General features: G+C 39.7%; 2 protein-coding genes across 2 annotated transcripts in view; one reads left to right on the top strand and one right to left on the bottom strand.

Moving 5' to 3' along the window:
• Positions 1 to 7,521, bottom strand: part of LOC309719004 (metal transporter CNNM4) — a 52,685-nt gene extending 45,164 nt beyond the window's left edge. The window contains exon 1 of the mRNA XM_082554723.1: positions 6,047 to 7,521. Within this exon, the coding sequence (XP_082410849.1) occupies positions 6,047 to 7,448 (1,402 nt within the window). The 5' untranslated portion in view covers positions 7,449 to 7,521. The remainder of the gene's footprint in view (positions 1 to 6,046) is intronic.
• A 5,475-nt stretch (positions 7,522 to 12,996) lies between these two features.
• Positions 12,997 to 27,383, top strand: part of LOC309718560 (phospholipid-transporting ATPase ID-like) — a 45,761-nt gene continuing 31,374 nt past the window's right edge. Inside the window, exon 1 of the mRNA XM_082553933.1 lies at positions 12,997 to 13,388. The gene's annotated coding sequence lies outside the window, so the exon portion shown is untranslated. The remainder of the gene's footprint in view (positions 13,389 to 27,383) is intronic.

Here is a 27,383-nt window from a genome sequence, read left to right as displayed (position 1 = left end):
GACTTTCTCTAATCCACACAGCATCAAAAGCATACGTACAGGCTCGATTACATACATGCACTCACTTAAATCCTTTTTAAATGGTGCTGAAGGTTCTACAAGGTCTTTTAACTATACAAGGCCAAGACCTATTTACTTTTCATTAGTGATCATGATTGATTACAACTAATAGTTTCTCTTTGCCATCTTAAGAAGGATTTGTTGAACACCCCGTGATGTGTGTATGTCTTTGATCACAACTGTATATCCATGTCTGTGCAAATGTGCAGGGAGTATCACAAGCACCAGCACGAGTGTATCTGTGCTTGCTTCACAGGCACAGAAGTTAAGAGGCTGATGTGTCAGGGCACGTCAAAGCCAACAGTTAAGTTTAGATTAAACAAAAAAGAAAACAAATATCCTCCTCGCCCCTCTGCGAGGGACCACGAGGGTCAGCGTGGACTCAGCGTGCAGTTCTTAATTTCACGCTGAGCTGTCTGCAAAGCAAACAAACCGCCTGCTAGAAAAGTGAACCTGACATTCATGTTGTTTACTGCATTCATGTGAGAATGTAATGCAGTGTAATAAGAGTCCTTGGCCCTGTTCTTTTTATCGGCAGCACTTTGTTTCTTTTTCATGGCTTTGACCCAAACGCAGTGGTCCCAGGAGCTGCTCGTGCTGTCAGGTGGTTGAAACTATGTGCACATATGGAACATCATCAGTGCCTTTCATATTAAATCCAATGTTTTTATACAGTGGATGTTAGAAACGCATACAGACATCTGTGGCTTTTAACTACATCCTTATTTGCCAATAGTTTTCTTACTTAATTATTTCTTAATTTTTTTAGTTACCCGAGTAATTCACGGATTTTAAAAAAAAAGTAAACAAACAGTGCAAACCCACCATCACAAACTTCTGAAGTTTCGATTTTCTTGTTATGTCCAAATGAGGTGGAGAAAGCTGTCAGCTGTTCTAAAAGTACTCACCTCACAGGGTTTGAATTTCAAGCTAATCTTATGAATTTATTTTAGAAATCCTTCATTTACACCAAACTCTAACCACTACATGGCCCATAAAATCTCATTTTTAATCTGTTTTGGAAATATACCCACAGCCTAACAGACAAACGGTCATTAAACCAGAGCACACAATAACAGGGTGGGTGGGAGGGGCAGATAAGTGCCCGAACGCCGATAAACTGCAGACAATGTGGACGGCCTTGACAACCACCAACAAAAGCACCAGAGACTCAAGATCATACCCATCGTTAAAAATACTATAGGTTTATACACAAGTCAGAAAACATCAAAGAATTACAAATACAGTAAAGAGAACATAGGACGGACATACAGGTTCCCTTTACTCTGCATTCGTGTGTCCAGCCACACCCATCTTCAAACTCAAACCTTTATCTGGCTTTGAATTATTGTACACACCTGAGACCAGAGGCATTTCACACAAGAACCCTGGACAACATCTGGAAAAACAGGTCTGTGCTTTTGTAGGAGGCTAACTTGAGTTATATTGCACAGTTACACACTACTAGACACTATTGCACTGACAAAAATCTGTCTCCAGACATGCAAACAAAACAAGAAAAAACCCCACAAAGTAATGCTATTGTGGTTACTGGGTGGAGATTTTGCATCACTGAGCTTGTGGTTAGATGGCAACAATCTATATGTCATAAATTACACACAATCAATCTTCCACAGTGCCGTTACTTCACTGGATGGTTATAAAGATCATTTTGCTTAATTCAAGTATCAAAATATAATGATTTTACTAGTAAACTCACTTCATACTTAAAATGACAACTTCGTGCATGATGATATTGCTTGTGGCGATCCTTCATTGTGACAAGATTAGTATTCCTAATAAAGATTTTCTAAAGCATTTGTCACTTAATCCTAATGGCATTTTCAAAAGACAACTCCTCAGGGGCAAAATGCAAGCCAATAAAATACACGAATTACAACATGTGAGAGTCTGTTGACAGAGTGCACGTGGATCTCCAGGAAATTCGCGGTTCACTTGTGTTTGTGTGCTTTCTAAATTTTGCCTGATGTCCAGTGTGCACTAAGCCAATTACACAAGAGCCACAAGCAAGGCCATTTTACCATCACCTTTTCATTAAATTATAGAGGAACGAGTAATAGAAGTATGGCCTTTAACCATGTTCCATAAACTTATATGAGAGGTTTTAATTTACCAGTGAGTGTTCGGACTTATGTCTGTAGTAGTTAATTATCACAGAAGCAACTAGTTTCTTCTATAGGACGGCTGGGCTATGTAAAATAAGTGAGTGCAATCCTTGTCTCCTGAGATACCAGGATCTCCAGATATCCAGAAGCTCAGAGGAGAGCTACCTTTCCTTTGTGTCAAAGGCAGCCTGCTGAGGTGGCTGGAGCATCTAATCAGAATGTCTTATGGGCACCTTCCACTGTGGAGATTTTCCAGGCACACAGCTGACAGGAGACCTCAGTGTAGATCTAGAACTCACTAGAGAGATTATTAATCTCATCCGACCTGCGAGTACCTCAGAAATCTCCCACGGGAAACTGGAAAATGCTACTAGGGAAACAAATGTCTGCTTAACCTGCTGCCATCGCAACGTGGATAAGCGGAAGAAAATGTTGGGATGAGGATGAATATCATGTATAAATAAAAGTTTCCTTTAATGTCTGCTGTTGCCATTTCCAGTATGTCATTAAAATTTGATCTCATCTAATAAGGTCACTTCATAGTCCATCTGAAATGTCACGTCATGTTGACAGAAAAGGCTAGTGGGAATAACACACACACTCATTTCCTGTGTGTGTGTGAGTGTGTAACAGACACTGGTATCTATTCAAAACAGTCTTGACTATGACTTAATAGCCAAACTCTAAAATCAAAATGTAAATTCAGTGGTTTTGATTACGTGGAGCAAAACCCTGTGAAAAATCTGTGTGTGCGCTTCGAAGCTGCAGGATGCCATCGCTGTGGTAACTGATGCCGAGCTGCAGTGAGAGGAACTCGAGTTGCAGGCAGGGAGCCGGGTCACAGGAGAAGCAGGGGGTGCACAGGAAATTAAGCCTGCACATACTATAACCACGTTAAAGCCGTCCACCACAGCCTGAACATAGGCTCCTCAGTCACAGCGTGAAGGCTGACATGGTAAAGGTAATACTCTGAGGTATGTTCAGACTCTGCAGTGTTTTTGCAGTATTTGCAAGAATGTCAACATAGCAAATATTAAATCATCCCTTACTGTTAAAAACAGTTTTAAAGAACGTTTGAGGTTTTTTTTTTTTTTATAACTGTCCAGCTTTCATACCAATAGTCATATAAAAACAAACAGATATGTGTTAGCGGAAATAGATAACATCAACTCGCATAACAGCAGCTCTCAGACCACAGATTATCATCTCCTGTAAATAACATTACTTGTGCTGCCTGTCTTGAATTAGCTGAAACCATAACAGAACAGCTAGGTATGCATTTCAGCTGTTTCCGTGAATCCCACTGTGAACCCCCACTCCAACTGACCCAAAGTACAGATTCAGAAATGATATGGTTCTTCGTGACTACAGACAAATTTCACTAGGTTTTATGGAACAAATCGCTCACCACATCAAGGTGGACCGCAGCCCTGAAAGTTTCTCTGCATTTCCCAGAAAAGCAGATGTGAGAACCGAATGTTCAGCTTAGTCAGAGCAGACATTATACGGCCAGCTTCTGATATAAGAACAAAGAGGATGATGGGCATCAAGTGCCCTGCCACCTAGATGCTCTTTCTAGGAGACATTCTAGCATAAACCAAACAGTAGTGAGAATGCACCTGAAGGTTTTGTGTTACGTGTGGGGAAAGAGCAGCTTCAAAGAATGTCTAACCCAGATTTTCTCTACACTGGCTGAAGTTTGTGTGAAAAAAGCCTCTTTCCCAACAACCTACATGCAAATCCTGGCCCCTCCACATTGCATGACTAGGATGTCATCAAGGAGAAATGCAGTGACTAGCACTGAGTCTTACTCACAGCAGGCTAATCTACATAAAAGGCATGACATTTGAAAGTACTTGGTTTAACTTTCTGCTGAGAGTCTTTCAAATTATGTCCTTAATTAAATTACACTGACTATAACGTTTGCTTGGCAGAGCAATACTTATTTGACTTAACATTTTAATGTGGTTAAAAAAAAAACAATACTCCAGTTAATTTATAAGTGTTTCTAATTGTGTTAAAAAGATGATTAACCTTAAGGTCAGACTGCTGTGTTTCTTTTGTTCCAGCATTCAACTCTGCACAGGTTTAGTCAAGTTCCCCCAAAAATCCGCAACAGTTATTTCAGGGCACTTTTTAGGATTAGGTGAAGATCATAGAAGGTTATAGACGGAAGCCCCAGCAATCCGTCCACCTCACATGAGCAAGCACTTAGCAAGAGCAGGGAGAAAAAATGAAACCTAACAGAAAGGTGGCCATCTGCCGAAACTAGCGGGGGCGAGAGAAAAAGATGCACAAATTTATTGCCCTTGCTAAATCTCATCAGCTTGTCAGCATATAAGACGACTTGTACAGATGTCATAAACAGATGTTTATCTGTTGTGTTACATCAGTTCTGCTCTGGCTCAAATTTTTAATCACAAGATGGCGTGATAAAGAGAAGAGATCAAAGTCTTTGAAATCTATTTTAATGTATGGTTATTTTTTCTGTCACAATAGAGGGAGAAATAAAGAAGAGCAAAAATAATAAGTACCGGTACTGGAATCAACTATGACTCATAGCAGCAACGAGAGGCCCGAACATTTTCTCCACTGTAACCTTCAAACTGAAGACTTTAAACACACAAACTTCTCATATTGTCAAAATTACTTAAAGAAAATCTCTCTGTCAAGATTTCAACACTGTAAGCACCTAGATTTACAGTGTGTGTGTTTTTGTATGCACTGCAGTTTATTACCATAGCCTCCCACCTTGCCAGCCGAGCTCACTTCGATGAGCTGCAGATACATCTTGGCCAAATATCACACAGCACTATGCACCACTACAGCAACTCAAAACTCAATTTCCAACACTTGATTAGAGCTAAATGAATTGTTACAGTGAAAGAGACAACATGCCGACAAAGTCCAATGACAGGATATTAATGATACTACAAGATTTAGACACAGTAAGCCAGTGTGTATGTGTGTGTGTCTGTCTTTGACCTTCAGATGAGAAGCCTGAGGAAGGAAAAATATACTGCAGCGGGAGATAGCGTCAGTGTTTGTAAATCGTCCTGAGAGCGAGTGTGAACACGTGAGCCTGCGTGTGTGTGTGTGTGTGTGTGTGTGTGTGTGTGTGTGTGTGTGTGTGTGTGTGTGTGTGTGAGGCAAAAGAGAGAAGTAAAACTGGGAAGTGTTATGGTATCTCAAAACACAAACCTGCCTAGCTTTCAACAGAGAACTTTCTGTCTGTCAAGTGATCAATAGAACTACAACTACTTCGGGAAATAAACCTACTTATGGAACCTCACAACAACCTTCTGTTAGACAGATATAGCAAATGATTAAGACGACACTTTGATAAACTTGAACGAATACGTTTTTCAAGAAAAAGGGCATCTACCACTGAGAGACCATCTCTAGACAAAATACTTGACCCACATGCAGGAGTTGTGGTGCAGGTAGGATACATCTCAGGAATTAAACTTTCATTTACTCTTAAATTAAGCGATTTGATAAAGGGAAAGGTTTAAATAACCAGTGTCACACTTCTACTGAAAAGAGTTGAAAAAACGACCAGTCATATTTTTGAGAGCAAACTTAACCCCTGACTCTGTGGGTACAGATTCCCCTGACTTTGACTTGAAGATGCCAAAACACCAGCTTGACTACTGCATTTTTCAGCATGTGGCTTTCAGAGGTCTTATAAGCGAAAACATTGCTGGAGCTCTGATTACTTCATCGTCTCCTCCATGCACCTAAGAAGTGGATGAAGCTGTACCAGAAACATTTGCTGGCACCGTACACTGCTGAACCAAATCACAGGTTTCACTCCTGTGTTATCACACCATATCACCAGCACCAAGATTTCCACAAACCTTTTTTGAACTCCTCCAGCATGGCGTCCAGCTTGGTGTCGTGGAAGACGAAGTGGACCGGATGGTTGTAGAATTTGGTGATGGTCTTCAAGGTGGTGCAGTCGTCTGGGTCCACGAAGGCCAGATCCTTGACGAAGAGGATGTCCACGATGTTGGAGCGCTCGTCTTCGTACACGGGTATCCTGGTGTAGCCGCTCTCCATGATCTCGGACATGGTGTTGAAGTCCAACACAGCGTCGCTGTGGATCATGAAGCAGTTGTTGATTGGCGTCATGACATCCTCCACTGTTTTAGTCCGGAGCTCCAGCGCTCCTTGGATCATGTTCAGCTCCTCTTTCACCAGGTCATTGTAGGGCTCGGTGACTTTTAACATCTCCACTAGCTTCTCTCTGTTGTACACGGTGCCGATCTCCTGGCCCAGCACGCAGTCGAGGAGTTTGCTAATGGGCCAGGACAGAGGGAAAGTCAACAGCATGAACAGCTTGGTGAGGACGATGGTGTTCGCCCCGACTGCTAATCCGTGTCGGGAGCAAAGAGCCTGGGGGACAATCTCGCCAAATATTACGATGCCGACAGTGGAGGCGACGACTGCTCCGACCCCGGACTTGGTGAGGTCGTCCAGGAGGATGGTGAGCGTAGTGTTGACCAGGACATTACCGAGCAGCAGTGAGCACAACAGGTAGTTGCCCTTCCTACGAATGGGCTCGATCTTCCGCGCGTACTTCTTCTCCTTCTCTGTGCCGCAGTTCTGCACGATGCGCAATTCCATCGGATCCAGCGCCATCAGTCCCAGGTTGAGCCCGCTGAACATACCGGACAGCACCAGCAGGAAGCAGATGAGGATAATCTGCAGCCAAATGGGCAGGAGGGACTTCTTCGCTTCCACCACGCGCAGCCTGCCGTCTTCTTCGTCCATCAGGTACCACTTCTGATCCCGGGCGTCCAGGACGCACAAGCCGAACACTTTCACCATCTCATTCTTACGGAGCTGCTTGATGCTGAGGGAGACTGTCCCTGAGGTGTTTTCGTCGTTTACCTTCATGGGTCCCCTAACATCAATATCATTCTGATCTTTGGGACAAGTCCTGTTTAACCATTTATCTGAGAAATCATCATCTTCTTTATTACTGACGAACAGTTTACCGAACCCGATGATATCCGAGCTGTTGGGGAACAAGTGGAGCCCGTAGACCCTTAAGGAGATGTCGCTCCCCTCGGTCACCTGAATATCTCCCCTTTCGGTGGTCTCGGCTGGCTTGTCGCTCTTCTCTAGCCTCATGCCGAGTATCCGCGTGGTTTCCCTCGAGTCTGAAACCGAAGCTTCAACCAGCCTCGTCGCAAAAACGTATGAAAACACGAATAAAGTTAACGTAAATCCCCAGCCACTCGAATCCATCGCCATGTTTGTTTCGCTCTCTGCCAACAGGCGAACTGACGTCACCTACTCGTTTCCACAAGCCCGCCTCCAAATTTACATATAAATATCACCCAATCGGAAGCGTTTACGTCACTAAAACTTGGGCCGAGCCCCAACAGTTTCATTTTTTTAAGGTCGACTGACGAAATTTCTTTTAAAGGTGGACCGTGTGGGAGCAGACGAAAATCAACGCATGAATGATAAACATTCACGATAAACAAATTTTAAATACACAAGTCATCCAATAATCACCTTTTATGATATTTTCCCACAACGATTACATATACATATATATATATATAAAAAACTTAATTATTGTGAAAAAAGATAAACAGTGTTACAAAGTAATTAACGTGGTCTTTAACTTCATTTTTATTGAAGAAAATACCAGTTAAGTTGTATATTTAGCTACTCTATGGCACAGAAAAACCCAAACTGAGTCATAAAAGTATCAACTGTCTTAATTGTGTTTACCCGTATGACACGTCGAATTAAAATACAAATGCTGAAGCAGTATCAAAATAAGTAGAATACAGAGAAATGTGTTTAAAGTCAATGATTTAGTCTACAGAACCTTTGTAATCGCAGTATGCACAATGTGACAGTTAATGAAATCAGTTTAACGAGATTAGAAGGGGTAAGTAGTGTCACTGATTTGAAATACAATGCATGTTAATGTTTTCTACTGTCTCTAGTAATGCTATTAACACTCCTCTGTGTGCTGTGAGCTGTGCAAACTGAATATTTAAGGCAAGAAGAAAAACCTTGGGTCACAAGTGAATAGAATGCCAAACTAGACACACTCACCGGTGGATAAGATACAACACCAAAGACAATGAAAGGATTAATCTCTGAAACACACATGCCTCTTAGCATTTTGAGAAAATACATAAAACGTTTTAAAATTTAGTTTTTACACGTTTTTTTTTAACGAAAAGATGCTGGTAAATAGAACCACGTGTGTAAATGTATTACTTTAATCTTGAATTACTTTTTTGTTGACATTGTATGTAAATGCAATTATTGAGGGCAGAGCACCATCTAGTGGTCAAACCGTGGTGAATGCAGCCTAACGTGCTGGTGTGAAAATAGTGAAGGAAATGAGAATGATTCTAATCGAATGATTCTAAGTAAAAATGAGGCTCAGAATTGTGTATATACATAATAAAGGCCTTCAGGCATGCAGCTACACCCATACAGGATCTAATTCAGTTCACTGGATGGATTTGTAAAATGTGAAAACTGCAGTGAAAGGATTAAATTCTCTGCATTTACTTGTAATTAGTGACAGAAAACTTTTTTTGTTTTCTCCGCTGAGATCAGGCTGGAAAATGTTTCTGGCCCATCTGACAGCTTATCTGAACCTGTTTTCAGGCTCTTTGCACTCCTTCTTTTCCCACCTTTAGGTCTTCTAGTTCTTGAACATCTTTTAAAACTGTTGCCTTCCTCCATCCTTCTGACAGTAACTTGTAGCCTTTTTTTCAACCTTTAATCAGATGTTGTTTGGATTAGTTTGTTTTCAGAGGATTGTATACTGATGCCTGTACACTATCACTCCATTTTATTTCCTCATGTTAACCTTAAACAAGTCTTGTTTTAGCAAAGATATGCATGATTTCCTGCATCTCACTGTAAGTTAAACTTGTCTTCAACAGAGAATCACATATTGCTCATTCATCCATGGAAATACTGCAAAGACACCTCTTTGGCTTTGTTACATTGAATATATTTGAGAAACAAAAACAAACAAACAAACCAATATGTTCATTTCATTGTATGGTAATCATGTTTGCACGTAGAATTTAGAGGTGTTTAGTATATTCTAAATACATTTTCTTTTATTTGTTTTTTTGTTTAATTTGTGTGTACTTTTTTCTTATTTCTGTTTTATTTTGGATCATACTCTAAACATAAAAAACAAAAGTTCTCCAGACTTTAGAGGACGTGATGAAGAAATAAAGTGTTTTGTCACCAATCCTTTTATAATCTTCTCCACTGTACGATGTGTAATGGTAACACAAATCTCTCTTTAGAGAAAAACCTGGAAGTACATGAAGAGCCACATTATTCATTTGATTAATTTAAACTTCCTTCAAATTTTTATTTAACTTACCTAGCCCTCCTCACAGGGTTGTGAAGAAGCTCGCACATGTTTCTGTTTCTATAATTCGAGGAACTGAACAACATGAACCTTTATTATTTATTCTTTCATTGTGTCAAGCTGAAAAATGTAGCCATTGTAAGGTCCATCATTTGCTTTCCTGATAGTAGTGATAGTATTAAAATTCTGACCATACACTGAAAAAAAGAACATGTTGGATTTACTTAATTCACTAGTGGACATTGGTTGCACAAATGATTTTCTTTGGCAGCAACTTAAACAACTGAGGTAAATTAACACTTAACTTTAAAACACAAGACAACTTGCAAGAAATAGCCAGTCTCCTTTTTCAGTGTACTTCTCTGCATTCATAATTTGTCACTCCACAATATGAGTCGCCACTGATTTTCAGTTGAGTTCTTGTATAATTTGGTGTACCCGGTCTTTTTTCCCCATTTCCCTTCCTTAGAAATAGCTTCTTCACAGCCACACTTCCACTGAGACCCCTTCTGATGATGCTACAGTGAACTGTACATGGATCAACTGAAGGCCTGATGCATCTCTCAGGTTCTGTAACTTGTCCTTGTTGGATTTTCTCCCTATTTCTCAAGGACCTGACTTTCAGATACTATTCATCAGCTACTTTTAGCCCTGCCACTTCTTTAATATGCCACTCACTTGTTTCATTAAATATTTTTCAAGGACACACAATGTTCTGTGAATAGCTATTTGGGAATCACCTTGTTGGTGTAAAAATACTAATGTATTCCTGTCAAACTATCTTTGGCATTTTGATCAGATTCAACTAAAGAAATGGGAACACATTTTGTCTTTTGTGGCAAGCTACTAGTAAAAAAAAGTACCTAAAGAGACATTTAACCACTCAAATGTGTCCAAATGATTTATTTGAATGACGTGTTCACTCCTGGAAAAGAGTAAGAAGACAAAGAAGAATTAGAGGAAGACCATGACCAAAGTGGTTAAGAATTTCCCGGCTGCAGTCACTGACTGCTGATGGATTTTTATGTTTTTAATAATAATTTATGTGTGTAAAGTAAAGGCGAGCCATCTGAAAAGGATGATTACTGAAAACAAATGAAGAATAAAACATATGAAACTTTGAACATGAAGGTGCTTTTTAAAAATATGTTTTTAGCGACACCTTGTGGCCATGCACAATGCTGTTTTCAGCATTGTGCATGGCGGTCTATGACGAGAAGTGACGTGAAAGCCTGAATTCCATAAAAAAGCCAAAATGTGAGAAGGTTGTTGCAGTAGAGATCTCAGTTCACAGAAGCACACACGAACACAACAGTGTTAATACGTTGTTAGATTACAATATATGGCAACATTTAATTTCTTTGTTTTATACATTCTTATAAAATGTTGTCCTCAACCTTTCCTACTGGTACATATACTCTATGCAGTCATCACTGTGGCACGTTTCACCTTTATAATAATCAATTACTGATAAAAATCATTTAGTTGCAGCTGCTGAACATTGCAACCTTTCTCTGAGTTTTCTGGAGTTGCGTTAGACTTTAGGCTTTAAGCAGTAGTGGTTTCCTCCTTTGGTATTCAGGAAACTGAAACCTCAGACAGGGAGCTGTGAGAAATGCTGCAGAAACTTTCAACCAAACAAAACTGAGATGAAAAAGAAAGGAACATGTCAGTGGTGTAAAAACAAAAGGAAACAAAGTCGTAAATGCCAGTTTCAGGAAATGAAGGTGTAAGAAAGAAGAGACTTTGAAAAACTGTCAAGACATCCTGAAGATTTCAATAATGTACTAAACAGATTTGTGCAGCAGCTAAAGAAAGTGAAAGACAATTTAACTACTCGGATAGCGTTTGCCATTTTTACACTACATTTAGCACCAGTTTAACAAATACGAGTTTTCTAATAGAAAACCTGGTCAGCTTTTACTTTGTACAATGAAAAAAATGAAACATTCTTTACCACAGCTGCAGCAGAATAAAAGTAAAAGAACTGTTAAAGCTGGCAAATCTGGAATAAAAGCTGTATTTTAACAGTTAAATGTGTCACTGTTTTACTAGGAGCTACACGTCAGATAAGTTTAGCAACCTGTGAGAAAACGTGCCTTTCCTTAAAAAGACAAACATTTAAAATGCATCTGACATGTTGTTCCTTATTGCCTATGTGGGTGCTTTTATCAAATATGATAAAATAAAGATGTTTTTGTTTCTGCTCTAAAAGTTCAGTTTCACGTTTTCCTACTCTTCACTTTGTATCACAGTAAATAAACAGAAGGAGATATTTGAATCTTCATCTCAGGCCGTGAAGCTCCACCCACCTGCTGTTCAAACCTTGTGTTTGCAAGTTGCAGCAAGTCAGAGTGTTGGCTTAAACGGAAAGCAGTCTGGAGCAGCCAGGTAATAAATAAGGATTATTTTGAACTTTGAATCAGGCAAAGATACTCTACACATCAAGAATAAAAACAGGTCTGGAAATGAGCGTCACAGGTGTGCAGTTTAAAGAGGCTAGTCCTCCCACCACTTCCTTCTTGAACTTTAACTGAACTCTCCTTCAGTTAAAGTTATTCAAACCCCTTTAGCATTTGAAAGGTGTCAGCTGAGGTTTGGGGAGATTATTATTAGCATTTATTTTTTACAAAGTATATCTCAATAAAGATTAAAATGAGAGCACTCGTCCTTAAAGAAAAGAATCAGTTGCGACCACTTAAACAAGCTACTATGTGCATGCAGCCAGTGACTGTGATTCTTATAAAACAGCATTAAAGAGACGTGTTATTTCTTTCTTTCTTTTTTGACTTATAAACACTGATATAAAATAACATTTTTGAATATATATTTGTTTTTTCTTTGAAAGATGAATTTCATTTGAGTTTTGGTTCTTACAGTCCAGCAGGCAGGCCTGTGTTGGGAGGGTGTACCCGATCTCTTCCTGAACACAGCTGCCACCTGTTTCTCTGGAGGAGCTCAGGAGTGCACAGCTGGCTTCATTCAGCCACCCAGCAGAATAAAAGCTGGCGAACAGCTGCTCAGTCAGTGAGTCGGTCACCTTGTAGCGTTGGCTTACAGGGTATGTCTGAAACTAGTGACTAGCTAGTCAACCATGACCTGGATGACTACACAAGCATAGTGAATAGCTAGTCTCTTCTTGCAGCAGGACTGTTTCCCTTTTACTTGGAGAATCATTTCCTTTTTTTTAGCAGGATATTTTAGGTTGTGGGTCTCTTGTTTGGTTGAAATAGCGGTGTGTTTCTTTGAGTAGTTGAGTCATTGTCAATAAAACTTTATTGTTTTACACTCTACTGTGTTTTGGCTTTTTCTTTTCCTGGTTCCTGGTCCCTTAGCCTTTATTCGGGGGTGTGACACCGTTTTGCTGCCTATAGATTCATATAGAAAACCATTAAATTGCCTTTGCCTCTAGAAGAAGTGGGTTTTTAGGAAACCGGTATCCTGTTTTCTTTTTAAAAGTTTTGTTTCAGGCTCGCCAACTAGAGGTCACAATTGGGCCACAACGATTGACTAAATTTTCACACAACGTGACCAGTCTGCTGCTTTGCCTCTTCTCCGTTCAGAACTTTCTGTCATAGTAAATTTCCGTGTTTTGGTGAGTTGAATCTGAGCGAATAAACAGTGCGCCCTCGCAGAGGAGTGTATGGAGACGGAAGTAGAGGAGGGGAGAGCGTACGAGAAGGAGGGGAATGAGGCAGGAGCGAGTTGGTGGACAGGAGGAAAACATTAGCTCTCAATCCTTCACGTAGTTGGGATACTTTTCACTGTCGAAGAGGCAGGGAAGCCACAGCTCAGACTGCACCTCCACCAAGCCAGGACGCACGGTAAGTACCGCGTCGCTGCTCAAGTATTGCTGACCTTGTCTGGGAGTCAAGGAGACGCTGGAGGGTGGGGGAGTGTCGAGATGAAGTTGGGGGAAGAGATGGAGAAGAAAGGCGAGATAGCTGAACGGGAAGCTGCAGTGAACAGGCGAGAGCTGTCTCTCCACTGCTTCTGCCTTTGCGCTCTCCAGGGAAAAGCAACCCAAAAAAGTAACGGAAAGATTTTGGTGGGAGAGAAAAGTTTGGCATTCTTGGGTGTCGAAAGGGAAAATATCGGCTTCGCTTTCTTTTCCCCTCCTCACTGCAGTAGCAGTCATCGTGAAAGCTTCCACAACAATGGGTTACTTCTGTGTTGTGTCGGTTTAGCAAAAAGCTGTTTCCCGAAAATTGTTTCAGGAGGCAACTTTCTATCAGCGCGCTCCTCGTAAGAGTGTGTTTGTTGTTTTGTAGACGGTGTCTGAGCACGCAGCACTGCTCAGCTGTCAGATCCCGAGTTTAGTCCTCTTTGGTTTCAGAAAGAAACCACCTGGTATAATAAGAATTGTTTCTTGTTCTTGGGAACTGTAGTGACACTGATCATTTGAGAAGATATGGCTGTACATTGTGTGTCAGCACATTTTGCGGTTTTAGCACTGATGTCAGTGATGAGTAATTTCTTCATCATCTAGAGCGGAAGACTGCGAGGAAGTCATCCTGTGTTTACGGTGCAGAAGCATTACTTTTCTATTCCCAGCCAAACACTGAGGTGTTTAAAGTGTTAATTGTGACTTTGAGGAGGTGTATGTTCAAAACACAGAGGCGTAGCAAAAAAGTAACTGGACGTTAAGCCCTATAAATTACCACCTGAATCTCCCAAATTCACCCAGAAACATCTCAACAACTGCAAGGCCAAATTAACAACATTTGGCTCAATGGATGGAGTTCCCATTTAAAAAACAAACAACTAAAAAGGAGTTTTTACAGCAGGCACATTAACATTTTGTTTACATTGTACCAGGACTGTTGTGTTGGTTTAGAAATGGACTGTTGGATTGTCTGGATTTCAGCCATCCTGTCTCAGTTTTTGAATGAAGATAAACTAAAGTGTGGTTTTGATTGATACTGCATACAAGATAAAAACGAAAGCATTTAAACACTTTTCAACACTGAACAGTAAGCCTGCCTGATGTTTTAGGGTGTAACCACTTACATGGAAAGGAAACTTAAAAAAAAGCTTTGATCAGCATGAGGCAAGCTCGCTGCCTCTTTCTGAATTTGTTTGTATAAAACAGGCTGATTTCTCAGTTCAATGGTCGGTCTCGCTTTCATTTTGATTTCAAACCATAAATGGTGTAAAAGATGGATGTAGTTAGTGCGATGTTATCCACTGGTTTTTGACATCTTTGAAGGCTGCCATACCCAAAAAATATGACAAGGAAGGATGGGCCTGACTGTCAAATTGCACGCTCATTGGCTAACGAATTGTGATTGACAAGCTGTTATCCAATGAGCTGGTTTCATAGTATACCACAGCTAACACAGTAGTACAAAGATTTAAAAGATGGACATATTATTATGGGGTGTCTGGACCCCATACTCCCTATACAACCATTGCAAGAGCTTGGTCTGCATAGCTGGCAATAAGTTGGACTTGTTCCCGGTGGGTAATGGGCTCCGCCAGGACTGCCCTTTGTCACTGATTCTGTTCATAATTTTATGGGCAGAATTTCTGAGAAGTTTCTCCATCCGGGAGGGGCTCAGAGTAGAGCCGCTGCTCCTCCACATCGAAAGGAGCCAGTGGAGGTGGTTCGGGCATCTGACAAGGATGCCTCCCGGGCGCCTCCTAGGTGAGGTGTTCCGGGCATCTCCTACTGAGAGGAGGCCCCGGGGCAGATTCAGGACACGCCGGAGAGATTATATCACTCTGCTGGCCTGGGAACGCCTTGGTGTTCCCCCGGACAAGATGGAAGAGGTGGCTGGGGAGAGGGATGTCTGGGCTTCTCTGCTCGGGCTGTGGCCCCCGCAACCCGGCCCCAGATAAGCGGAAGAAGATGGATGGATGGATATTATTATTGTTTTATACATTGTGGCCAAAAATGAGTGACAGAGCCCATAAACTTAACAGGAAAGTATTTATGGATTTCAAGACAGAAAGACGTTTTCTCATAGACTTTTTATTGGGCTGGAAGTGTTTTTGCAACAACAGCTATTGCCAGCTGCTGGCCTTCAGATAAAGAAAGAGGTTTAAGGTCTTCTGCATTGGCCTCAGTTATCTGACCCAATGTTCTGAACTAAGTATTTTAGTCAAAGTCATCTTGGTGTTTTGAAAAGAGAGATGACAATCAGTCACAAGATGATCCCACTTTTAAAGCATATCGGGCTTTATTGTTTATTTTGCTCTCCATGAAACCACTAATCACAAACCAAACATCAGTTTGTATCAAATAAGACTTCATTGGGAAAGGATTTGTTAAGGTCATACACGTGGTGAGACTTACGGTTAATTTCACATCTACTTCTGTATAATCAGGCCTATTTTGTAACCCCCGGGTTCTTCCTCCGACTGGCCACTTAAAAATTGTCACAGATTCTAAATGTTTACTCTTTTCATACCGGTTGCCCAATCCATCTGTAGTTGCAGTTATATTGCAATTTACTTATGTAACCAAGTTAAGTGCGTTTAGTTTATGACCTAACTCTAGTCTTCTGTTGTGTAGGAAAAGAGCCATTTAGCCATTCACAGTTTAAATGAGTGAATGGGCTCAGGCTTTATTCAGTGTCTCTCTTCACTTACACAGATGTCACGAGACTACAACAATGCTTTGTTTGCTCCATCTTTTTATTAGAGATGAAAAATAATCCAGAGGGCCACAGTGATCCCGTTAATTCTGGTGCTAATAACAATTTTGACTCAAATGTGAAACAGGAAAGATGGCATGACTACGTGACTCTGTAGTTTAGCTAAATGCTGATGATAAAGAGATGTAATGTTGTTTGTCTATGTTTTCAAATACACGGCGCTGACACGCTAATATTTGCAACTGTCTTGTGGCATGCTCGACTTAAGATGACTCCCCTGCTGGTCCACTGTTCATGTGAACTGTTTTTACATATAAAACATATTGAAAAAACTATAAAAAAACATTTAAAAAAGGAACATGCAGAAGTTACGGTTTCATACTGTTTTATTTGTGTTATCCTTTGATACTCTACTTAGCAAAGTAGGCTTAATCATTCACTGCTGTGTGTAAACAAGGTTAAGTATTAGTCGATGCTTTTCTGTTGGTATCAATACATTTTTCTCATTATAATGAAGTGGAAAATAAACTCTCCATCTCTCTTTCTTTTCGTACTCCTGTGTGCGTGCACAAAATCAGGTCTGCTGTGCTCTCTGTTCCCCCAAAACAAATGAGCAATTAGTGTTAATGTTGCGTCCAACGTAAAATTGCATCACATCCCCGCCATTACCACCTCACAGTCGCCCGATTTAACAACTTTTATGAGAACATGTGAATATCAACAAAGACGATCTGAAGCTTTGGTGAGTTTTGTTAATATATGATGTATGAAAGTGTTGGATAAAGTCTATATTTGACAGTGATGAGAAAATGTTGTTGAAACATTTCACGAATTGTTTAGAAGTTGCTGAAAAAATTTCTGTCTGAGCCAAAGAAGTGTGTCTATAAACAGTCTGATGATGCTAGCAATCGGTGTCAAAACATAGTTAGTCAAGCTGGTCATGAACAGAAGTGATTTAAAAAAAAAAACCTTTACAAACTGATTCTGTGTGAAGAGAAAACTGAAGCTGTTTGGTTAATCAGAAAATGCTACGAGATGTGAAACTTGTGATTGAACGTCAGCTGCCCCGACTAAACTTTGACTGAGGTCACGTGAGGTCTCAGTAATGTCCAGCCTTACGCAAATGCATTTATCACGCATGAAAATCCATTTTGTCACATGTTGAAGGTCTTTAATGTTAAAACATCTGAGTCTTTATGCTACAATGAGAATCTTATCAGGTTTAAAAGGTCAGTCATAATGTCAGTGTTTTATCATGTAAGAGGAGATGGGGAGTGGCTCGGTGGCCTGAGAGGTCAGGTGAATAATTCAGAGGTTAATTGTTTGGGTCTTTTGGTGCAGCTCTCGGGGCTCAAAGCACAGATACTGTATTGTGTCCTTATGTCATAACACTTTCCCATTCTTGCTTTGTTAATGTCTGTCACCAGTGGGTCTTTTTCAGGTCACTGCATACGCTTGCATTGTAAATGCACCTCTATCCAAATAACAAGCAAGAAATCTGTTCAGTTTTTTAAGGCTTTTAAAGGCATCGTTGTCTCAAGATGGAGGGATGTTGTTTAAAGGTTTTTTGTATTTTTAAAAAGAAAAAATGTAAGTCAGAGAGATGTGATCGTTTTCAGTCATGAGAATGTGATCACAGATTCATGCAGAGCTACTGAGCAGAGTGATGTTAATCATTAACTGACAGGAACCTTGAACAAACCAACATATAACCCAGTTTGTTATTTGTTTATTCAACCTATTTCCCGGTCATACTGAATTTTCTTTCTTTCTTTTTTTTTTTTGGTCCGTTGACCACATCGTGACTGACGTTAGGAGGAACAAAGAAATCAGATAAGTGGGAAATTAACAAACAATAGCCAGGAACCGACTCAGGCTGCACTGTACAATTAATTACAAAAACAAAAAAAAAAGTTAGGGTTTTTCTTTGTGTAGCAACACTAACAAAGTTCTATATCCCATATTGAATTGACTTGTAAATAAAACTGTTAAGGTGCTATTTTCTACTATTCGCTATGTTTAAAGTTGACGTTATTGTTATTATTTTCTCAGAATTTGCAGACACCAATATTTTCAGATAAGGTGTTTGTGGTTTGGTTGCAGGGAAACAGTGCAATAGCCACCACCCAAGAAGTTGGTCTTGGTTCAGCATCTTCTGGTTCCTTTTTTTTCTTTTCTTTAAAAAAAAAATTCAAATACAGCCCAGATAATTAAATACACAAAATATTATTAAAACATATTAATAGTAAAATCGCATAAAAATGCATTTTCTTTATTTTTTAAAAACTTTTTTAGGTCATATATTTTATTCAATAGCTCTGCAACAGACTGGTGACCTGCCCGTGGTGTATCGCAGCTCTCGCCCTAAGCTGGGATAGGCTCCAGCCCCCCCGCAACCCTGAATTGGATAAGCAGAAGAGGATGGATGGATGGATTTCATTCAATTAAACACTTCATGCCATCTCACCATGCACAGCTTCCTACAGTAGAAATGCATCTGCTGGTGTTGGATATTTGCAAAGGTGAATCTTTCCAACAGTTATTTCCACGCGTCTGGTTACTTGTGGTTTCACTTGCCCTCGTAGACATTTGCAGCTAAGGAATAAGCATCTAAGGGAAATTAAAGCGAGAGATTGCTAAATGTTTCCACTATGGTAGTGGTTTCCCCAAGCGTTTTAACATTTACATTATTTTTTCCTCTGGCCATAATAGTTCTGTATTGCTGCATGAATAAAATACCAAAAAGATTAGTGTTTTTTTTAAAAGATCAGCTATTTCATGTCTTTAATCTTCACGGGGCTTCAGCCCACGATGGAAATGCAGGTAACAAAGGGCTAAAGAACTTTATTACTAAAGTTTTTGGAACAAGCTGTTCCACAGAAACATAACTGGTTTTCAGAAGCTAAAATACGTTACAAGAGCACTTCCACGTGGAAGTGGTGAATCAAGCCAAACCTACACAAAAGCAGCTTGTGAAAGATCTAAAGCCAGCTGGGACCAGAAGTCAAAAACACCATTAGCAACACAATATGCTGTAATGGACTGAAATCTTGCGGCACCTCGAGGTCTTATTGGGCCAAAATCTCTCCTGAGATGTTAACATAAGCTGCCATAAAAAAATTTTCATTTCTCTTACAAATTCAGCAGGGGATCACTTAATTTCACTCACTGTGTAGTTTCTTTACTCTTTCCTTGTAAATGAAACTAGTTTTCTACGACTCCATCCAGACCACCGTGCGTCAGAGTCATCAAACTCAGTGTCAGTTTCGCTGAACCTGTGGTTTAACTGCGGCCAGGTGACATCCAGAGCCCGAGTGAAAGTTTTACAAACTGCTGTACTCAATGATCTAGATACATTTTAATGAGCATTTTTTGGTTTCATTCTGTCAGGAAGTGGGTTCAAATGTACTGTTCAGAATCGAATCACCAAAAACCTTGCTGATTCCTGCAGATATAAAGTGATAGTGGGGAAAAAAAGATTGATAATCACTTTAGAATTCTTATTGTTTTATCACTACTTCATCTCTTTGTTTTGATAAATCTCTTGATATCTCCTGGTTTTTATGACCAGTGTGAAACACTGTGAGGTCTCAAAAATGCACAAATGTTTTCTTTGTTGAATCACTTTGTTAAAAACTTCACGAGTGAAAGATTAAAATAACAGTCTCTGTCAGTGTGTGTAGAAGCATGAAAGGGTGTTGGTCTTTAAGACTTATTCAGAATTTATCTGATTTGGCTTATAGTCATCTTCTGCTGTTGAGGGCATTTTACAAGATCGCACTACTTCCAGCAATTGTTGAGTTACTGCAACAGTTTTCGGGACAGAAATCTGAAATATACCCCCCCAACAGCTTCTCTTACTTGTAGTGGGCTAAATTAATAAGCACTATTCTTCACCCTAGGGTAAGATCATTCGTGTGTAGCGTAACATCAGGCTGGATTTATACATTGCTTCTTTAACTTTTCAACCCTTAAATACACCACCACTGGCACCCATAACTTTAATTGTTTTCTGTCTGACTTTATGAGGCTCTTATTTGTGCGGAGGAAATTTGCCACACTCTTCTTTCTTTCAGTTCATTGAGGGTTCTCTTGACATCCCACAGCTTTTCGAGGTCTGAGGTCTGGCTTGTTAGTAGGCCATTGCAACACCCTGATTCCTTTCATTTTCAGTCATTCCGTTGTAGATTTGCCGGGGTGAGATCGTTGCCCTGTTGCATAACATAATTTTGGAAAAGATTTTGCTGTTTAAAATCTGATATGTCTATCTAGAGAAATAAGTTCAATTTAATTCATTTTATTTATACAGCACCAAATCACAACAACAGTCGCCTCAAGGCGCTTTATATTGTAAGGTAGACGCTACAATATATACAGAGGAAAAACCCAACAATCATATGACCCCCTATGACCAAGCACTTTGGTAACAGTGAGAAGGAAAAAGTCCCTTTTAACAGGAAGAAACCTTCGGCAGAACCAGGCTCAGGGTGGGCGGCATCTGCTGAAACCAGTTGGCTTGTCTTTGTAAGGTTATAATTTACCTTTGCAAAGGGGTCAAATAACAATACAGAGTACAGCAGCACTACTGGTATTTGACAAAGAATAACAAAGTTATCTACCAACCATGGCCACAGAATGCACTCAGAACATTCCACGCAAATGACAACTTGTACAGATGAGTAAATCTTAACACAGAGGGTTTTATAAAGACAAAACATAATACCATGGAGCCTTTCCTTCTAGCCATAAGAACAGAATAAGAAAACAGAGAGAAGGTCGAATTCCTAAAAATATAAATCACATCTCACATTTGACTTTAGAATACTTTGGTGTGCAGAGAAGTTCACAGTTGCGTCAAATAACTGGTCCTGTGGCTACAGAACAAGTACACATTAACACCCCTGCACCACCGTGCTTTGCAGTGTGGGTTTTTGTTTATATCCTGTGTTTGGCTTTCTCCAACATGGCTGTTATAGAAGTGTGCGCACTGGCTGATGATCAGTTAATCAAGTGCATTTTATTAACAGCACCTGGCTGCTACTTCCCCTCTTAATGCCTGTAGAAGTAGTAAGGGTGTACTTAGTTTTTCATGGGACTGCACAGCGTAGTTAATACTGTATAGTTCTGCTTTGGTAAAGCGCTTTACTTCAATTCAATAAAATTTTGTTTGTATAGTGCCAAATCACAACAACAGTTGCCTCAAGGTGCTTTATATAGTAAGGAAAAGACCTGGCAATAATACAAAAAAATTAAGAAAGCTCTTGAGCAAGCTCTTTGGCGACGCTGGAAAGGAAAAATTTATTTGTATAGTGCTTTACTGGTCCCTAAGGACTAGTAATGGCAAGCTACATTGTAGCCACAGCCACCCTGGGGCGCACTGACAGAGGCAAGGCTGCCGGACACTGGCGCCACCTCTGACCACCACCAGTAGGCAACGGGTGAAGGGTCTTGGCCAAGGACACAACGACCGAGACTGTCCAAGCCGGGGCTCGAACCGACAACCTTCTGATTACAAAGCAACCTCCCAACTCTTGAGCCGGCAGAATCAGACTCAGGGCGGGGCGGCCATTTGCTGTGATTGGTTGGGGTGAGGGGAGAAAGACAGTACGAAGACACACTTTGGAAGAGAGCCAGAGATGAACAATAAATAATGATTAAATGCAGAGTGGTGGATAAACACATAAAAAGGTTAGTGAAGAAGAGACCTATTGTAGTGTAACTAAGGGAGGATTCAGGGTCGCCAAAAAGGAAAGTTTTAAGCCTAATCGTAAAAGTAGCGACTGTGTCTGTCTCCAAATGAAAACAGAGGAGCCTGAGGCTCTGCTTCCCATTCTACTTTTAAATACTCCAGGAATCACTAGTAAACCAGCAGTCTGAGAGCGAAGTGCTCTATTGGGGTGATATGGTACTAGGAGGTCTTTAAGATAAGATGGCTTCTGCTTATTCAATAAAATTAAATTTGATTCAGAATTTAACAGGAAACCAATGAAGATAAGTCTGTGTAGGAGAAATATGCTGTCTCTTTCTTGTCTCTGTCAGTACTCTCACTGCAGTATTTTGAATTAACTAAAGGCTTTTCAGGAGTTTTTAGGACATCCTGATAATAGTAATAAATGCATGAACTAGTTTTTCAGCATCACTTTGAGGCAGGATGCTTCTAATTTTAGTGATATTGCACAAATGGAATGAATATTTGTTTAATATGCACACTGAAGGACATGTCCTGGTCAAAAATGTCTCTGAGATTCCTCATGATGTTAATGGAGGCCGAGTTAATGCCAGAGTATTACCATCTATTGAAGTTACCTACCAACCAATATACCCACTGAATAAATGAATGAATACAATGAAAGCTAAACAGAAGAAGACAGACATAATTTCCTAATCCCCAAAATAGTTTTAGGTGATTGGCTAATTTTTGACTCAATTATATGTTGCAGCTCTACTTACCTCAAAAGGCTGAAGTGTACGGAAACATTCAGACTGTAAGGCAGCTATTATTAGCAAAAAGACAGATAACACAAGTACTTGCTGATAGAGACACAGGAGAAAACCTAGGGTGGAGGTTTGGGAATGCTGACCCCTGAAAACCAGGATCACCAAAGACAAATTTCAGTTTTTCTGTTAATCATTCTGAGATTATAAGTCACAAAGTCACAGAGCTCAGAGTAAAACGATATGCAAACTGAACACGATGACACCTTCTACAAATATAGTAGGTGGGAAATGACTGCAAAGATAATTCACCATTATCTCTGCTGTCATTTCAAAGGTTTAAATAACCACAAAGAGACAAAAAGCAGTAAAACATAAGAAGACAAGAATCAAAAACAACGTCAGAGAGATGACTGATAAAAAATACATAGGTGGGGAAAAAAATAACCGCAAACACCCAAAACAATCGCATCAGTTATGAGAAACCAACAGACTCATTTTGTGTCTTTACTACGGTAAGTCTGAATTCGTCCAGTGTAGGAAGCAAACTAGTCTTCCCCCAGAAAACAATCCAAAAGTTTTTTTGTGCATCCTGCTCCTATGATGTGTAGGTATGCTTTAAGCATTGTTTGTTTCATCTTTTGATCTGTGAGCTTTTCCCATCCCTAAACATAATCAGGTAGGAAGTCACTAGAGTAAAACAGCGAGTGAAAGCAAAACATAACCAAGAACAAGAGCTGAACTCCAGTCTCATCAAAAGTCTGCTGGGTTTTTTGTTTCACTTTTTTTACTGTGTTAAAATGAAACCACTACCATGCGGCGATTAGAGGAAGAGTTACACGATGCTTTCTATGGGAACTAACTAAACTAAGTTTGATTTGTTCAGAGGAGCTGATGTAGGAAGGCTCAGGCATCTCACACATCATTGTGTGTCAGATAATGCAGTGTTGTCAAACTACTGGTGTGGCAAAGTGTCACTGGATTATAATATTCATGAGAAGGCTCTGTCACTTCCAACGCATCATTTTTCATCAGTCAGTGTTACTCTTGCAATGAGATGCATTTGAACCAAAAGCACACTCTTTTCTTATTGGTGTATAAATCTAACAGCTACTTTCAACATCTTCTTCATACACATGGGGTCTTCATAGCATAACTCCACACTTTTGTTTTGTCTGATTTGTACACCAGATGCTGGGATCCTCTTCTTATTAGGCAAACGTCTCAACCACATGGATACACTAGTATATAAAGCTAAGAAGAGTTTGGATGTAAATGAGTCGAACAAAGCGTAAAATAGTCCAACGTTCTTCATTTAATCTTTAATGTCTCTGTTTTAGAGACGCTGTAGCTCTTTGTGTTGTGTGATGTACTGCTACCAAAGTCTACCTTGTGCGTTACTGTGAGACACAGAAAACACCTGACAAACAATTATATTCCTTTAATCTTTGACTGAGAAGCTCTTAAACTTGTGATAACATTTAATAGCCATTAAGAGTTTTCCACTGCTGAAACCTTTGTAAATGTTTCCTTCTTTTCTACACACACCTTTTCTCCACAGTGAAAACAGGGCCCATTTATCCAAAGCTCTGTTTGCCATTAGACAAAACACACAGAGAGGGAACATGCTTAGGGCTCTGAAAAAACAGCAGCTGTGCGCATTGGCTTATCTGTTACTGCAGGTCATCGTCTGATTGGTTCTTTTATGGAAACTGTTTTGCAACAGCTCTCATCTGCATGTGCAGTGTTGATGTCTATTTCAGGATGGCACTGACATTTGATGTTTGCGATATGTTGATAGCTTGTTGGAGAGCTTTTACCGAAGCTTTATAAATTTGACATAAATATTATAACCACAGCGCTTCAGTGAAGCGGAAATGCATTTTAAGCCTGACGTATGTTATCTTGGGAATTCTTTGGTTTCCTCTAACCTTTAAAAAACATGTTTTGAAGTTTTAAACTAAGACACCACCTTTGTTAATCCACAAGTCGCTTTTGTAATTAGTCATTTGATTGCTTTGTTAGCCTTAAGTAGTAGAAAACCATCCTTTTTCAGACTGGACAAATACAAAGGGAGCTTTTCTGTAATTTGGATTCATGCACACAGAGGAAAAGAGTCTTTCTTTCAGCTGCAATCAAGCAGTCTGTTTTGATAATAGAGCTCTGTTCAGCTCAGAAACCAGAGATCACCGATTGGACAAGACAGCCTTTCATTTGTGTGACCTCTGACCGGCCACAGGTGACTCTGACAACTTGGATACTCTTACACACCTTTGTTTGCATGATGATGGTGTTTGCTGCACTTTAAAGAGGAGAACTGCACAGAGAAAGTGTGCATGGGTGTGTTTGTGTGTTGTAGATGCATAAATCTGTTGTGCGTTATATATGTATGATCTATGCTGGACGATTTTAGTGGGAAGATCTGATGAAGGTTGGGATAAAATTAAGTTTAGCACAAGTTTTATTGTAAATTAAAATTGGGCAGCTAGCAGTTATGTTGATGATGATTAAGTGTAATTGATTCTTGAGTGTTTGTGTCTGTGTGTGTGCACGTTGAAGATAATTAAAACAAACAGTAGTGCATTCATCTGTGAAAGTGGTTTTATTTAAACCACAGTATGTTTATATTCCGTCTCCCCTTGACTCACTTATCTCTTTTCCACTTTGGTTTTAAAGCCAAACGTGAGTCTCAAAATGATTAAAACAGCACAAGTACCATAACTGGAGGAAGTCTTCATCCACTCCAATGTGAAATGTAGTTTTTAAGGATGTTTGACTTTTCGACTCTTTGGTTGGCTTTGTTGACAGATGAATATTTAAAGGATTTGAAAGATTTGTTCTTGATTTGTGTTATTCAGTTTTGTAAGAGTTTCCCTACATAGCTAAGCTTTTCGCAATCCATGCCCCCGTGTACCTGAAATTTCAGCAACCAGGAAACTATTGGCTTCCATATCTGCACCGTACTGTATAAAAAGCAATTATCAGACTCTTCTCGTGCTTGATATGATTTATCAGTGAGTGAACATGTGATATTTACAGTAAGAGATTACACAACTCCAGCATGTTTCATGAGCCTGCAGGTTGAATTACATAACTAAACGCAAAAGAATGTTTTGTTTTGTTTATGTGTCATATAACAAAATACACATAACAAAAGTGGATGCCTGGTGCTTCACAGGATCCATAAAAACATGGAAAATCTGCAAACTTACATTAAAAAATGTTCTGCAAAACTATAACCACTATAATATCTCCATGAAACTGTGATTACATAAGAAGTGAACGTAGGAAAATGTTGTGCTCCTCTGGAAAAAGGAGGTGTGTATATAAAACCTTTGGGCCTTTCTTTAAGAATTTACAAGACATAGTCAAAACTAAATGCAAAGACTTTTGTGCAGCAGTGATGGCTGCACAAGTTTCTTTGCATATAACCTAACACAGGATAAGGATATACTGATAAGTCTGCTCTGAAAATTAAAACACGATACAAACACATTCTCCTGTGCTGATACTGTCAATGTCTGCACTTAAATTTGTTTTTATACCAGTGAAGCTCTTTGCAATTCTTGAATATGCTTCTGATATCGCTGCACAATAACACAGAAACATTATGCGTCACTCCAAAAAAAAGTTTATGAAACATCATATTGGTGCCAGATCTCTTTTAAAGATCAGAAAAAGTTAATATAAAAAATAATTCACAAGAAAATTCACTCTAAACTTATCACTAATTCAATACAGGTGTGTATAGTTGTAGGAGAAACCCTTATATTTATCTTGCGACTCATGCAGTGCCTAGATGAAGAAAATTTGCATTAATATCCTTAAAAAAATGAACAGTTTACAGAGTACAAGTAACTTTAATTATATTTTGTTAACAGTACTTGTACGTTGTAATTGATCAGATCTTAGCGACATTCTAAGCTAAAACAGCTGGTAAATCTCTCAGACCATCCATAACTTATTCAGTGGAATCAGTTTGGTCTTTGTGGTGTGTCAACGCAGCAGTAAAACTTGCAAAGTCACAGTCTGCCAAAACCAATTGCATGGATCAGAGAATCTTGAACAATCCACGCCATTTGACATTTGAAATCTTGCTAAGTCGTCCTGATGGCTGCAGAGGAATAAAATGAAACTTTTTTTCCTCTTTCACCAGGCTGGACACGCGTCTCGCTGTCGACCCACATGACTTCTGTGTTTGTCTGCAGAATAGACAGATTTTTTTTTTATTCAACTGAGTCACTTAGTGAATGAATGAGGGGTTTGTTTCCCAGCATTTAAGGGGTCTTGATGCGTGCTCAATCATCCAAGTAAGTAAATCCCAAAAGGTTGTTCATCTGGATGTAGCGTTTTCAGTGGGAGAAACATTTCTCAGACCTCACAGACATTGCTCCTTCAGTAGGCTGGTTTGAGTTATTGTGCAAATGTACTTTTTAAGGTTGGGGAAACCTGCAGTCAGCTGAGACTGAAGAAGTCACTTGGATGGGTGACAAAATGTTTCTCCCCCTGAAAACGTTACATCCAGATGAGCAGAATCAACCTTTTGGAACATTTAAGGGGAGAACATTATAAGTGTTTGTGTTTCTCACAGCTGCACACGTGGAGAAACTCTGGCTTCCTGGTATTTTTTTTTTGGTGTAAATAATGACATAACAAGTTTCCTTCGAAACCTCACTTGTTCCATCAAACAAAACTAGTCTGTTATCACAGTGAAAGTGAGTCCTGATAGTGTTGTTTTGTAATCTATCATTGATTACAAAGCAAGTAAGCTCTGTTGACTTTAGT

This window comes from Aulonocara stuartgranti, assembly GCF_965226115.1.
Source record: "Aulonocara stuartgranti genome assembly, chromosome: 12".
Classification (NCBI taxonomy): Eukaryota; Metazoa; Chordata; class Actinopteri; order Cichliformes; family Cichlidae; genus Aulonocara; species Aulonocara stuartgranti.
Note: the sequence above shows the minus strand (reverse complement) of the source record. Positions and strands in the feature narration are given on the sequence as shown.